The 16235-nt window shown below is 37.2% G+C and overlaps 1 protein-coding gene across 2 annotated transcripts in view; it reads left to right on the top strand.

Moving 5' to 3' along the window:
• ephb1 (EPH receptor B1) overlaps positions 1 to 16015 on the top strand; it is a 306795-nt gene extending 290780 nt beyond the window's left edge. For both annotated transcript variants that reach the window (XM_089131064.1, XM_089131063.1), the window contains exons 13-16: positions 1343 to 1492; positions 4630 to 4823; positions 5547 to 5702; positions 9794 to 16015. In XM_089131064.1, the coding sequence (XP_088987190.1) occupies positions 1343 to 1492; positions 4630 to 4823; positions 5547 to 5702; positions 9794 to 9908 (615 nt within the window). In that variant the 3' untranslated portion in view covers positions 9909 to 16015. The remainder of the gene's footprint in view (positions 1 to 1342; positions 1493 to 4629; positions 4824 to 5546; positions 5703 to 9793) is intronic.
• Positions 16016 to 16235: the final 220 nt, after the last annotated feature.

Raw genomic sequence — 16235 nt, 5'->3', positions numbered from 1 at the left:
GATTGCGTCATTACATCACGTCTACACATAAAGAAGGAGTCCCGGATATAAGTTAGGCTTTATTGATTGTGAGGATGTTGGAGGTGGAGATTTATCCTTTCTCACAGCACTTGATATAATTAAACTTTTCAATTTGATTGCGGATCCAGAAAGGTTCAAACGACAATCACCAGTGACATGTGAGATTCACCCGCTGTAAAATGCAAAAGACTTCGTTTGGACTTTGGAGCGGCAAGCCAGCAACAGAAAACCGGCCCATGCGAAAACAAGGATAATATCGGAAGAACATTACATGAGTCACACAATGCGGATATTGTTAGCATTAACAATTTGAAAACAAAGTATAATTTGAACGGTTTTACTAATTAATGATAAGCGTCTCCACACAGTCTATGATCCACACCGGCACGGTGATTGACAGCTGCACATTCTCCTCAAACATTGTGTTCATCCACGCTGTGTTGTGTCAAAGTACAACTCACGTAAAGTTGATAATTCTGCGAATGACTGCAATTGCAGATTTCGAACAGAGATGGCGACAAAGAGGAAAAACTGCGAACTGCAGCTTTAACTTCTAGAGACCCCAGTCGTTTCTAAAGACCGGAATGCATGGAGACAATAATCAATCATGTAGCAACCACACTGCAACTTGCTAAAAAACATTTAGGATGCTCACTCGTATTTTCTTTATAAAATGTAAAAAATATTAGTTTTATTATTGTCACTTTTTAAGCCTAAACCTACAAATTCACTGTTTTGTTGATGTCAGTTGCTGGACTGAATTCATTGACATCAGTATACTGGAACATAAAGCATGTGGTTTCTCAAACCAGGTGTGTGTGTGTGTGTGTGTACAGTAGGTGTGTGAGGTAAATCTTTCGGGTGAAACAAACCACTGTCATTTTTAATCAGTGAGACACAAATCTAGCCTCAGGTAGACCAATTACAGACAGACACCCTCCATGGACAAGACTAGACCTCCTCGTACACACACACATTCACTATTGTGTGTGTACTATTTTTTATGGTGTTTTGTACAGCAAAAATAATTGAATTCAGCCATGTTGAATTTTAAAAAATGTAAATGCGCCCCATTGTTTGCAAATATCTATACCTGCAATGGATGGAGAACTTCAGTGAGTCGATAGATTCCTGTTGCTTACTTGTTTTATTCAGACAACATACTTCCCAGTTGTTCATGTGAATGTGATATATTTTTCTATTGGATGGTTATGTGTACATAAATGTCACGTAGAGTCACATGGATTCCTGTAAAATCCTACAAAATCAATCCACATGACAGCTCCCCATTTAAATGTCATGTATTTTGTTTTTTCCTCAGGGTGGAAAGATCCCTGTGAGATGGACCTCACCGGAAGCAATCGCATACAGGAAGTTCACTTCTGCTAGTGACGTCTGGAGTTACGGGATCGTCATGTGGGAGGTGATGTCTTTTGGAGAGAGGCCCTACTGGGACATGAGCAACCAAGATGTAAGTTTACATTTTATACAGAACAGGGAATTGCTGTTTATAACTGGCTTTGAGACACGCTTGCCCTGATTCTTAACGAGGCAATCCTATATTATATTATATTATATTATATTATATTATATTATATTATATTATATTATATTATATTATATTATATTATATTATATTATATTATATTATATTATATTATAAAATAAATATATTATAAATTATATAATATATTATAAATTATATAATATATTATAATAAATAATATATAATAAGAAAACAACATTTTGTGTGATTCGTTGTCCACTTTATATTACATAATTATGTTTTCATATGTATTTAATAATAATAATAATAATGATAATGGTAATTTTATTAGTAGTAGTATTAGTAGTGTTGTTATTGTTGTTAGTATTGTTATGACATTTTAAATATAATTTAATAATATAATATAATTAAAATAATATAATATTATATTATATTATATTATAAATAATAAAATAATTATATATTATAAATTATATAATATATTATTATAAATAATATAAATAATATATAATAAGAAAACATTTTATTTGATTTGATTAATTTAATAATATAATATAATTAATATAATATAATATAATATAATATAATATAATATAATATAATATAATATAATATAATATAATATAATATAATATAATATAATATAATAATACTACAACTAAACTTGTTGCGTCTTGCGTGTCATCATAACCTTTTTTGGCAACCTGTGATGGCTAATGATTTTTGCAATATGTATGTGAACAGTGAAGCTGTAGGTCCTCATGATGCATTCTTGATGTATATAAAGTGTATTGCAAATCGCTCTCAGACCCCTGAGACAAACACCGAGACTTCCCTAAGTCTCATTGCCTTTCAATCTCATTGGCTCTTAATGTTCACTGCTTTGAGTCCTTCCTCAAAGTCTCTCTGCATTGAAATCTTCCAGCATGTGTGCAGACAAAAATGTTTTTTTTTTTTTTTCTGTTTGTATTGTGAATACATCACAGGCTCTCTTGGTATTTTCAGAAAATCAAATCCTGCCAATGCAAACATAAATTCCCCAAACCTTTTAGCATCCAGTTAACACATCAGAGCTGCAAAACGAACCCTGAGGAACTTGTGACTGGAACTCCCGAACTCACAACTGTAAAAAAAAAAAATATATAAATTGAGCATTCAAAGATTCAGAACATTCAGTTCAAAGAAAATAATGACTCTCTATGTACTTTCTGTACATAATCTGCATGTACTTTCTTTTCCCAAAGATTATATCCATTGAAAATTATATTGTTAGAGATTCACAAAAAACATCTTATGAAGGACTATAAAGCTGTCTAATGCTGTTTTACAAAGTGTTTAACATCACATGACATGCACCAAAAACAAATCAAAAGAGCTCCTATCCTCTCAGACGCAGAAGAACCGCCAAGGGTAAAGTTGTGAATGAGGTGGACGGTGTTTTTTCTACCCATCACACACTTCAGTATTCGATATTCTAGAGTTTTTAACAATAATCCAATCCCAAATTAACATAAAACTATCATATCAGCATAATGAAACAGCAGGACATCTGGAGCGCTCAGAGCCCACATCTCACTGCCGTCCTGTGGAATCCGTTTAGGTGAAAAGCGGCCGCTGAGGGAGCAGAGTTGATTGATCCTCAGATATTTAGATTCATGTTTATGTAAACCAGAGCTCAGAATTGGTATGCAGAGGATAGACCATGTTTGTTTGTTCATTTGATGTTTGCTTGTGTCAGATAGAATCAGTAAGGGAGGAATATGGGAAGAGAGTCCAGTGTTTGAGGAGGGTACAACGACAGATCACAGTTAAAGATTAATGATTAATGATGTTCACTGGTTGTTTGTGTGTCATGTTGTGGCTTCTATGCAGCAAAACTGATATATGAGGGTATTTATGTGGGATAAAACAATAGTGTGCCTTTGGATCTGTTTTTTTTTTTTTCTTCTTTTTTTTATGGCATGGTATTATTTAAAGGGATAGTTCATTTACTCACCCTCAAGTTGTTCCAAACCTGTATTAAATTCTTTCTTCTGCTGAACACAAAATTAGTATTCTGCTGAACACACAGTTGATGTGTTCATTTAGAGTTGTTACAATGGTAATTTGGATGCATGGATCGGTTTTGTTGTTCAAACAAAAGATTTGACTCAAAATATTTGTTCAATTATTCATTTAGTGACACTTTGTCATGAGTTAGTTCAACATTTACTTAGTAATCATTTATTACTTAAGCCTAATTGGTAACACTTTATAATAACTGCACGCTAATAATCATTAGTTAAGCAAAGCATTAATAGACATTAATAAGCAGTTTATAATTACAGCTATAAATGCCTTTTTCTTGATTTATAAGCATATCTATAATGCATTTAATAATTGTATTATAAAGGAGATTCAATGGTGCATCAATCTTCTAAACAGTAAAATGTAACAAACACAACACAGTGATACAGAACATAGAAATATTTACCTGCCTTTAAATCTCCTTTATAAATGCTTTACAAGGCATGACTAGTCCTCACTTTAGATGAGCTCACAAACATAGTTAACTGACCACCACTAAATGCTTTATGACTAACCAAATTAACCCTGAATTACAGCATAAATACATGTTAATAAAGCATTTATTAACACACTAACCATCACTATATGTCTGAATAATAAGATGTATAAATGTACATTTAAATAGTTTATTAATCATTTATTTACACGTTCTAAGTAATCTTATGAACCACCGACAACTCTTAAATAACTGGTTCATAAAAAATTTAATACTATATTTAGAATTGATAAATTGATCATTAATAAAGTATGAAAAAACTATCATGAAACAAATTATAGATATGCTTTTAAATCAAGAAGAAAGCATTTATAGCTGTGTTTATAAACTGCTTTATGAATGATGAATTAACTGTTTACTCATGCTTAACTAATGATTATTAGCGTGTTAAGTGTTACCGAATAATTTATTTGCTGTTTTTACCCTTATACAATTTTAATTAGCATGTTTATGAATCCACTATGAAACTAATGCTTCCCCCACAAATGAAAACAAAGCAATTAATGAAAATATTCTATATCTGTGTGTGTGTGTGTAGGTGATCAACGCCATAGAGCAGGATTACAGGCTGCCGCCCCCCATGGACTGTCCCACTGCTCTCCACCAGCTGATGCTCGACTGCTGGCAGAAAGATCGCAACGCTCGGCCACGCTTCACAGATATTGTCAATACGCTCGACAAACTCATCCGCAATCCCACCAGCCTTAAAGCAGTTGCCAGCATACCCACTATGTGAGTCCAACAAACTCATCATATTTTATTTTTATACCAATGTGGGAACCTTAAAATTAGGTTAATAAAAGGTTAATATTAATTTCATCAAAAGTGGCAGTCAAATTTTTACATTGTTACAAAAGATTTCTATGTCTGAAAATGGTGTTCTTTTAAACTTTTAAACTATAAAGGTTTCCACAAAAAAATATGATGCAGCACAACTGTTTTCAACATCACCAAATCAGCATATTAGAAAGATTGATTTCTGAAAGATCATGTGACACTCAAGACTGGAGTAATGATGCTGAAAATGGAATTTTGCCATCACTTGAATCAGTCATATTTTACAATATATGAAAATAGAAAACAGTTAATTTAAATTGAAGTAATATTTCACATTAGTACTGTTTTTACTCTTTTAAAACAAATAAATGCAGTCTTGGTGAGCATACAAGAGACGTTCGAAAACGTTAAAAAGTCTTATCAATCTCAAACTTTTGAATGATAATGTAAATCCTGTAGACTAGCCAGAAAAACACACCCTAAACATTTAGGCATTTTTTACATAATAAAGATATTAAGACATAATTATTCCCCATATTCAGCTGTTTTCATACTTGGAAAAACAGGATAGTCCCCCACAGTGTTGGTCTTTACAAAGACTGCAACTCTGACACCCAATGTTGGGTCATTTGATTCCTATGCTCTCCTGCATCTCACTCTCTCTTTCTCCTCCACCAGTCCGTCCCAGCCGTTGTTGGACAGGTCCATCCCAGACTTCACCACCTTTAGTTCTGTAGAGGACTGGCTGGTCGCTGTCAAGATGTCTCAGTACAGAGATAACTTCCTCAACTCTGGCTTCACATCCCTACAGCTGGTAGCCCAGATGACGTCAGAGTGAGTTTAAAATTTGATGTGTTTTACAAATCATTTCATTATTGTTACTTAACCTCTACCCTGAAAACAACAGGTCATCTTGGCATTAGATAGTCAAGCTGGTCAGCCAATCCAAACTTTTTTGTGGTTCTATGCAAGACTCCATCCGTCATATAGGTGGCGCTTTTGACATTGAGTCTACATCCGACGCACATGGCACCCTTTAGCGTCAATATGAGACGCAGATATATTTGGGCCAAAAGGCACCTCCTAGTGGTCTAACCCGTAACACTACCCCAGACCTAAACCTACCCATAACCGAAGCATGTTATATTGACGCTAAATGGTGCCATGTGCATTGGATTTTGACGCAATGTCAAAAGCGTCATCTATATGATGCCCTAGGATCAGAATGTGTTGCCTGTTTACAACTGGTATTAAGATGCGTTTTGGTAATCAAAAGTGGATGACGCTATATACAGTTGTAAGCGGGGTCTTAAACGTATTCAGCTTGTCCACTTTCAACCACTTCCAAGAGGTAGTCGAAAACACATTGACCCGATTGCTTTCGAAGTGTAATCGCTCATGTGGTCGAATGTATTCAAACAGCCTACAAAATATTGCCTGCCCTTCGCCTACTGGTCTAATACGTAAACATTACGGGAAACACACTAGCCAGACAGGATTTAAACTCTGATGGCTGAAGACCAAAGTTGGTTGAATCACCATTCACGCACTCACAGTATCCCCAGTGTGGTCTTGCGACTTTCAGTGCAGAAATGAATGTTTATGTTTTTTTGTCGGATCCAGACACGCTCATATGTTAATTGTTAACTGTAAAAGTTAACAAAAGATCTGGAAGAAAAAAAACCTTTTACCCACCAATAGACCATCCCCTCGAAATCAGGAAAGAAGTGGTTGAAAGTGGACAAAAGAGACGGATTTAAAACACCAGGTGTAAATGGGAATGTGTCTGCCTCGTCTACTTGTGATCTAATCGACCAAAACGCATCTTAAAGGGTTAGTTCACCCAAAAATGAAAATTCTGTCAGTATTTACTCACCCTCATGTTGTTTCAACCCCGTAAGACCTTCGTTCATCTTCGGAACACAAATTAAGATATTTAAGATATTAAGATCGCTCCTGCATACAGTCCATAGGCTTCTTGAGGTACTGGCTCTTGCTGTCCTCGAAAAGTCATTAAAGACATCGTTAAAATAGTCCAAGTGACTACAGGGGCTCAATCTTAAGTTTACGAAACGACGAGAACACTTTTGTGCGCAAAAAAACAACAAAAATAACGACTTTATTTCAACTATTCACTTCCTTCTCCATGAGCCTGTAAGTCAGTTAACGTAGTGTGATTGCGTAAAGCTACGTCACACGTAGGCTCACTATTGGCCGACGCTGGTCATGTGTGTGTGATGCGTGTGACGTACAATAACAGAAGCGTACGCTATTAAACTAGTAACCTGACTCGCGCAGAGGGAGAAATAAACGAATAGTTGAAATAAAGTCGTTATTTTTGTTGTTTTTTTGCGCACAAAAGTGTTCTCGTCGTTTGATAAACTTAAGATTGAGCCCCTGTAGTCACTTGGACTATTTTAACGATGTCTTTAATGACTTTTCGAGGACAGCAAGAGCCAGTCCCTCAAGAAGCCTATGGACTGTATGCAGGAGCGATCTTAATATCTTAAATATCTTAATTTGTGCTCCGAAGATGAACGAAGGTCTTACGGGGTTGGAACAACATGAGGGTGAGTAAATACTGACAGAATTTTCATTTTTGGGTGAACTAACCCTTTAATACCAAAGCACAGTTTCTAAATAAGCTGCAAAAACCTGGTCTACCAACTTAAGGTAACTGATCAACCATTCTGAAGTGTCTTAATGTTGTTAGCTAGCTTAACACCAGCTTAGCCAACATGGTCTACCAGCTCTAAGAAAGTTGACTGACATTGTCAAATTGACCCCATCAGCTGGTCATGCTACTAATCAACCATCTAAACCAGCTTGGACCAGGGCATAATCAGTCTAGTTTCTAAAGTTTGTATATTTATTTGATTTATTAGGCTTTCATCATAGTTACTAAAGCTCTATGCTGCTGGTTAAAACCAGGTCGTATCAGCTTGTAACTGGTCAACCATTCGGAAGCGTTTTGAGATTTGGCTAGTCAGTTCTTCACTTACTTATCCAAGATGGCCTCCCAGCTCCAAGTTGGTCAAATTGACCCAACCAACAGGTCATAGTCAACCAGCTAACCACAACTTTATTTCTCATAATTACAACTTTTAATCTCACATTTGCTTATTTTATTTCTTATTTGAAACTCGAACATTTTCCTGGTAAGTGTTGTACTCTGAGTTGGAAACAGGCTTTCATAGATCACACTGTTAACAACAACATTTCTAAAAAATCATTATGTGTTATACATCTTATTCAGCCGTCCTGTCATATTATTGGTTTGTTTTAGATGGTGTCTAATACTCTGTGAGTTCTGTCTGTGTGAAGGATGATTAAAGCTAGTTTCAGATTTCCAGACAGCGCATTGATCACAGAATGTGGGGTGGTCAGATATCTCCGCAAACTTGTTTAAAATCGATTTCTAAACCGTACTGTAGGATTAGTGCGTATCGGTGAGGTATGTGGGCATGTGTTTTGACTTGTTTGATTCGCTAACGAGCGAACAGGTGGATATGCTGTTGATGATGTTTAAAACACATCTCCTGATGGTTTGTTCGTTGCAGGAAGCTGGCTGTGAGGTGTAGCGTCTCTGACGCTCTGATTAATGCAGCCGGCGCTCACAGAGAGGGTCTGTGCTTAATTAGCAACATAAGTGTGAGCCCACGCATAAACAGAAAGTTAAATGCAAGTGGCTTTCATGTGCTAATGCTGTTTGCTCTCATATCTATAAACCTGTGGGGGCTCTGTGCTGTTCCTCTCTCTCTCTCTGTGCTGTTTGAATGGTCCATATATTGATAGTACAGGGGTGTTCTCATTCAGATTCAGAAGCTTCTCTCTGAAAATAACGTAGTAAATTGAGCGTTAATTCAGTGTTGCTCTTTTGTCTTTGTAATTTTAGAGGTGGCGATGAAACGGTCACTTAAAATCACATGCTGCAGCAGACCCGTCATGATCTTACTTGGCCTTTTGGTGTGCTGACGGTTTTTTCTACTAACATGAAGAGGTTCTTGTCAAGAGTAGCTTAGGGAGTGAATCTTTTCTTGTACCATCTGCTTTTAGAGTATTTCAGCACCACTGCCAGAGTAATAGTAATTAACCATGTTCATTAGCGTAGATGATAATGAAGAACAGTGACAACAGGCATTGGTGTGATAGCAAAGTGATCAACCTTTTTATTATTAGTATATGCAGAGACATCTACATTCAAACTGAGTATTTTAAGAGCTTGTGGGCGATGACATTGTCAAATCATCATAAAGCTGCCTCCAGATGACTAAAATTCCAGGTGTTTAACTTATATTTGAAATTATATTATATAAGTATTTAAATGGCTATTTCTTCATTAAAATGTGTTCATATGTTCTGTTGCAAAATGTAAATGTTGATATATTTTGCGATTTGCTCATTATTCATTCATAGTAATACTTGTATTTCTAGTATTATATGAACTAATATATTTCCTATATTATTACAATAAGATACTTTACATTGCAAAGTGTTGTGATAACGATGTCAGGTACAAATAAACAGTAAATAAATTTCGTTCGTGTGATTCTTTACAAAAGTGCACATCAAATCTACTGTAAAGTTCTGTCATGAAACACTAGATGGCACAAGCTAATAATTCCTTAACTCAACCTGCTTGCAATTACATCATTATTAATAGGGCACAACTGATTGGTTCCTGCTGGATCAGTAGCCAATGAGGTTGTGTGCTCAACCTTCAAATTCTTAGTCAGGATTTGCCTTAGAAACCCTCCACCTTCCCCATGTCCACCTGTAAAGATCTGCTACGTGTAATTCATGTACGCCATATTGTACAGCAGCAGCATGTCTTCCTCACAGCAGCGTGTCGTGTATGTATAGAGCTACGTACGTTGGTATGTGTGTCGAAAATTAATTGTAGGTATGCATTCTTGTGTTCACAGGGACCTGTTGAGGATAGGTGTGACTCTAGCCGGCCATCAGAAAAAAATCCTCAACAGCATTCAGTCCATGCACCTGCAGATGTCTCAGTGCCAGACGGGCACTGCGCTGGCATGACTACAGGGGGCGCCGGACGACGGGCCGGGCAGCTTGCGGAAGAATTACCAGCGGGCGAGCCCAATCCCATCGGAGCGCGCCAGAATAGAGACTATCATCCTGATCTGAGAACGTGTTTCAGGAGAGGAACCATTATCCCATATCCAACAGACGAGATCGGAACAGGACCAGACCCATTGGAACTCCCAGGACGTCTGTTAACTTGTCGACTGTTTGTGTCTTTGGGCTGCATTTACAGGGAAAACTGGAGAAGCAGACACTTTTCGTCCTCTTTTCATCATTGTAATCCCGCTTTAGTTATCTTCACGACGCTATTCCAATTCTGAGACGTCTCGCATCATTTTCTACAAGGTTGTATCGCTCTTCTTTTTTTCCCGCTGTAAACCTTCTTTCGCCACTGCTTCCCACTTCCATTACCTGTCGATTTTGGTATGGCTGACGTTGCCAAAGGACATCCCGTATGCCTGCGTCCCATCCCCTGGCCGTACGAGCGTAAATGATGTATATCTTTAAATAAACACGAGTATATCTTCAGAGTAAACCTTCATATTGAAGGTGAAGTGTAACGGACCTCTTTGTAAATACACTCTTCTTCCGCTTGCTTTTTTTTTTGCCAATGTTGCGCATTGGAACAGAACCACGGATTCCGCAGGACACGAACTCGCTCACGAGAACAATCTGGGATGAACTCGGACTCTGTCGATGTTGTGTAAATATCAGTTAGTTGTGTATAAACTACCGTTAAAAAGAGATACTTTAGGTGAAAAAAGCTACGCATTCAGGCCACTAAACAGTGTTTATTGTAGGTGTGTCCACGCTGATGAGCACTTACGTGTACAGCTTTTCTTTCTTCCACCTCTTCTTCTTCTACTTCTTCTAGTCGTTCTTGTTAGTTTTGTGTCAGAGTGTTTGAATGCGTCGACTAGCGTTGGGAAGGTGTGTCACCACCTCCTAAACTAGCTAGTACACTTAAATGTAGTTTCACTGTTAATGAGATGTACTAATGTTGGTCTTACAGGGTCTTAAAACCGCAAATCTGTTTCCAAGCAAGTGTTTACATGATGAGCAAATGAAAAGAAACCGCTGCCCTTCACCACTTTTATCATGCCGAATCACTCTCTCAGCTCCAGATGTTTCCAGATGACATTGCTAAATGCGGTAAATGTTCTTTCGTGTCACCAGCTCTCCATTTATTTTGTGTGTGTGTCTGGATTGAACATCTGTGTGACCCTTTATGAACAGATGCCCAACGCCACCCCATTGAGCACATTCTACTTAAGCAGTCAATGAAGCACTGGGTAACACACACACACACACACACTGTTGTCAGCTTTGGGCTGTTCTTTTTTTGGTTGCCATTGAGAAATAGCATCAGCCAATTGATTTATAATGATAATAATTGAAAAATTATTATTATAGGTCATGCTATTAAGTCAATATTAGTTATTGAACAACCAACAGGAATTTTTTAAGCATTTATTAATCTAGGTTAATATACATTTCATAAATGCTAAAACATTTTACCATTTCAAGTTGTATAAACAAATATGAACATGGATTATGAATGATCCAGTGTATTTATTAATTAACCTAGAGGAAAAATGCTGATCATTGTTCATACTTATTGTATGAAGTAATGTTAATGCATTGAACTTTTTTTTTAAATGTTACAAATAATATTACTAATAGTTTACTTGTATAAAACCTTTTTATAAATAAAATGTACTTTATAATATCATTTTAAAGGAATAGTTCACCCAAAATGAAAATTATCCCATAAGTTACCCTTTAAGACATCCTAGGTGTATATGACTTCCTTCTTTCGAACACAGAGTTATATTAAATATTATCCTGGCTCTTCCCAACTTTGTAATGGCATTGAATAATGTCCACTTGTTTTTTAAGCCCCAAAAAGCAAACCCATCTATCATAAAAGTAATCCATTTCCAGTGGTGGAAAATGCTTTCTGAAGCGAAGTGATGGGTTTTTGCAAGAAAAATATCCATATTTCAAACTATAATCACTGGCAACGGCCAGTACGCTTGTTCCAGCGGAAGGGTGACCTCTGACCTGATGTAGGACATAGCTCCTCTTCTCTAATATCGAAATCCTCTGACAATTTTAGACTTCTAATTCGTTTCGCTTGTCTTGTTCTACCCACTGTGCTTCCACATTCATCAATTCTCAGCTAAGCTGACGCTACGCTTATGTCATGTGTCGGGTCAGAGGTCGCCCCTCAGCCAGAACTGGACTCTCTTGTTAATGCGGGTACGGACATTTTTCTTTCACAACTGGCAAACTGCTCTTAGAGTATTTCATTACCACTGCCAGATCTTGTAATTAACCATGTTTATTAGTGTGGATGATAATGAAGAACAGTGACAACAGGCATCAGTGTGATAGCAAGGTGATCAACCTTTTTATTATTAGTATATGCAGAGACATCTACATTCAAACTGAGTATTTTTAAAGCTTGTGGGCAATACCATTGTTAAATCATCAATGTAAACGCCTTAAAGCTGCCTCCAGATGAGTAAAATTCCAGGTGTTTTACTTATATTTAAAATGATATAATATAAGTATTTAAAAAGTAATGGCTATTTCTTTATTAATAATTCAAATGTTCTGTTGCAAAATGTAAATGTTGATATATTTAGCGATTTTCTCATTATTAATTCATAGTAGTTCATAGTAATATTTCTAGTATTATATGAAATAATATACAGTATTTTCTATATTCTCTCTCGCTAATGCGCATATGGACATTTTTCTTTCAAAAATCCACCGATTCACTTCAGAATGCATTTTTTTAACCCGCTGGAGTCGTATTGATAATTTTTATGATTAATGGATGAGCTTAAAACGCCTTACTTTATCTAACTGTTGTGTTCGGCTTAAAGAAAAAAGCCATATACACCTTGGATGGCTTGAGGGTGAGTAAAGTATGGGATGAATAAAAAAAAAGGAAAACTATTCCTTTAAGAAAACAAAAAAGCAATACATGAAAAAAAAATTGTCATTTAAATGTTAAATGCAGACCTTTAACGCTCCAAAAGCCAACATAAAAATAAATATCTTCACCAGGGTTTTAACCTTTTGACAAATTGGGAGCTTGTCTAATCAGTGTGTGCTGCAAATAAAGTTGGCTTTTATCCTCATTGGATGAAAGTGTCTTACAAATGAATACATATAAATGCAATTTGTAAAAGGTTCCATATTTTAGGGTCATAATGACTAAAAGCACCTCCACATGCTCTCATGAGGTTTAGCATTAAAGGCCCTAAAGTGTAATTCGAAACAGTAAGGTTTGTAAAGCTTAGCACCTCTACCATTCATTTGCCTGTTGTGAAGCATTTGCGTGTGTGTGTGCAATGAATAAGCCGCTACATTGCCTGTAAGTTAACCAGACACATGCTTTATGGTTGTTCTCTACAAGCAGCACACACACACAATCCATCACGCAGATATACCCAAGGTGTTGCACCTAATTGGCTACAATGAATTTCACCATGGCAACCAAAGAGCGTATTGCCTCTTTTGTTAAGGATGACACACTTGTACAGCTTCTGCCAAGAGGCTTATTCTTTTGGGCAAACACACACACATACTCTCTTTCATTGTATTACATTGAAGAAAGCGAATCTGTTCCTTAATACGACGGTAGTAGCGATGGTGTTTGGCTCTTATAAAAACGTTAGCGCACGATGAAGACGTCTTCCCCTCTGTAAAGGACCAGAGGCAGCTCAATTTATGATCACAAAGTATCCTCACCATGGCCCGCGTCCAGCTCGTTCGCGGCGGGGCGTAACCAAGCTGTCCGGCGTCCCGCTGTATGGCCCAGCTGAAAAATGGCTGACTTGCGCTCGTTGGGGAGGGTGGAGCATGCTGGGATACACACAGGCTGAGGAGAGTGATGAATGATCTGGAGTCAGTCGGAGAATGAAAGACAAAATGAGAGAGAAAGACGGTAGAGAGTCCAGAATGGGAAATGGGGAATAAAAAACTAAGAAAGATGACAAAGGAAGGGACAGACCTTAGAGATTAGAGTTTTAAGTAAGCATGAAATTAAAACTGACCCTATTTTCTTTTTAATGACATGTTCCTTTCAACTTCTCTCCTCCAACCACCTGATTTATTCTCAGTTCTTTTCACACTCCAATTGTGCTGTCATCCTTATTTTTGAAAACCCTGTTTCACTTATAAATACTGCTTATTGGGTTGCAAATGGCATTTCATGTTGTGTCTTTTTGAGGGAGGCATATAGAATTACAGTGGTTGACAAATGTTATGTTTTTTTAATGGGAGATGACAATATCTAGATTTTTTCCCCCAATTAATAATACCCTTCAATAAGCTTTGAAAAAAACCTAAATAATGGCATCTCCTCCTTCTATCTATCGATGTCTGACTCTTGGTGATTCTATGGCCATCTCTCGTCATACATGAGAGACTGTCCATGAATTTTCTTGACTTTTCTTTCCAGGGTAGGTTGCCAGGGCTTTTCCCAACTTTCCCCAATTCATGGCTTGGTACGCACACACATTCACACCTACAGACAATTTAGCCTCTTAAGCATGTATTTGTATTGTTTGGGCTGTAAGGCGACAGTCCAACCCACTGAGCCACTGTGCCGCCCCCTCCATATTTGCTACCGTTCAAAGGTTTGGGGTCACACAGAAAGTAATAATTTTAAATTGATAAAATGTGGAAGTAAAGACTTGTTTAAATATATATTTCAAATAAACGCTGTTCTTTTTAACCTTCTATTCATCAAATCGAAATATTAAGCAGCACAACTGTCTCCAACATTGATAATAATTAGTGGTGTAAAATGCTGAATAGCAAATCAGCATATTTAAAGGTGACACTGAAGACTGGAATAATAGCTTTGCCATTAAAACATGAAAAAATAATAGTAATCTTACTGTCCTCAAACTTCCTGTGAAAATCTTCCAGTTGCAGATATCACACAGTTGTCAAATAATTGGCGTGGCCAATATATCCATCTATCACTACATATTAATACTGTCAAACACATGGCAGTGCTTCATAGAAAGCTTCATAGCATCGCACATGGTCCTGGGATTTAGTAATTTTAGTATTTAGTATTTTGTTGTACCTGGAACAACATTTCAGTCTGAAAATGTAATCCTAACCCTATCCCTAAACCTAACCATACACATAAGAAACGCTCTGTGAATAACACTGATGTAGAAACACCTAACCCTGGTTGTAAAACTAAACTTGACATAAACTGTAAACTTGTCCCTCAAATCTGATTGGTTGATTGGAATGTTGTTCCAGGTTCAACAAAGTTGTTGATTCAAGAAATCACGTTCATCTATCGCTCATGTAGAACCAATACAGATGTAATATATGATTTCTATTTGAATATGTACGCTATCGTTTGTAATGTGAATGTCCTTTTTTTCATGTGTCTCTTTTTTCACATTTAGAACTCTCTTTTTGCACATGTCCAAAAACTCAAAATTGAGGGTGGTCTTCATCTCTTGCAAGGGTATCATCCTCTTCCACCTCCTTTCGGAGGTTTGAGGGAACATGCAGGGAGTGAGAGGATGAACGGAAATGAATTGAGTCTAATTTTATCGCTCTTTTGCCTGGAGTGTCGACACTTTGTGGAGTCTGGTGTGCGTTTGGCAGCGGATCAGCGTTGATGCTGTTACTGTGCCAGCTGAAGTCTGAGCGGTGCATGTGTTCACCAGCACGGCTCAGACTTCACAAGCACAAACAAAAAGCAAGTTTGGAACAAACAAAAGCGTCGCCGGGCACTGCCTGTAGGAACGGGCCTTGTGTTGTTGTTGTTTTTTCGGGCTTCAAACGACACTTTCATGTTAAAGTGATGGAGCATTACTTTTGGCAACCGAGAATCAAAGTGTCAAAGGGTTCGAGAGACTGTGGATACTACTAGCATGGCATGGATACTAGCTCACACTGTTTTGTAGATACGGAATGAAGGAAAGCCCTCCCACCTTACCGAGACTGTATAGTTAACACTCGTTTCTTGTGATGAGTATGTCAGAGTTTGAAACTGTAACTTTCTGAGAACTATTGTACTGAAATGCACTCAATAAAGACCTTGGAAAAGCTGACGTGGAGCGAGTGATTTCTTCATCCAGAGAGAGCTCTTGATAATTCGGCGCAGCCGCAGGTCAAACGTGCAGCCGCTCCGCTGCTGTTATAAAGGGAGCGTGTGTGTTTACGAGAGCTGTTTGGAGTTTACAGACGCTCTCGAGACCCTCGAGCCTTGAAGACAGCAGCAATGTGCTTATAGTCAACATCAGCAGCTGAAAGAAATGCTGAGAAACA

This window comes from Pimephales promelas, chromosome 5 (genome assembly GCF_988280905.1).
Source record: "Pimephales promelas chromosome 5, fPimPro1.hap1.1, whole genome shotgun sequence".
Classification (NCBI taxonomy): domain Eukaryota; kingdom Metazoa; phylum Chordata; class Actinopteri; order Cypriniformes; family Leuciscidae; genus Pimephales; species Pimephales promelas.
This window is presented reverse-complemented; position numbering and strand designations above follow the sequence as displayed.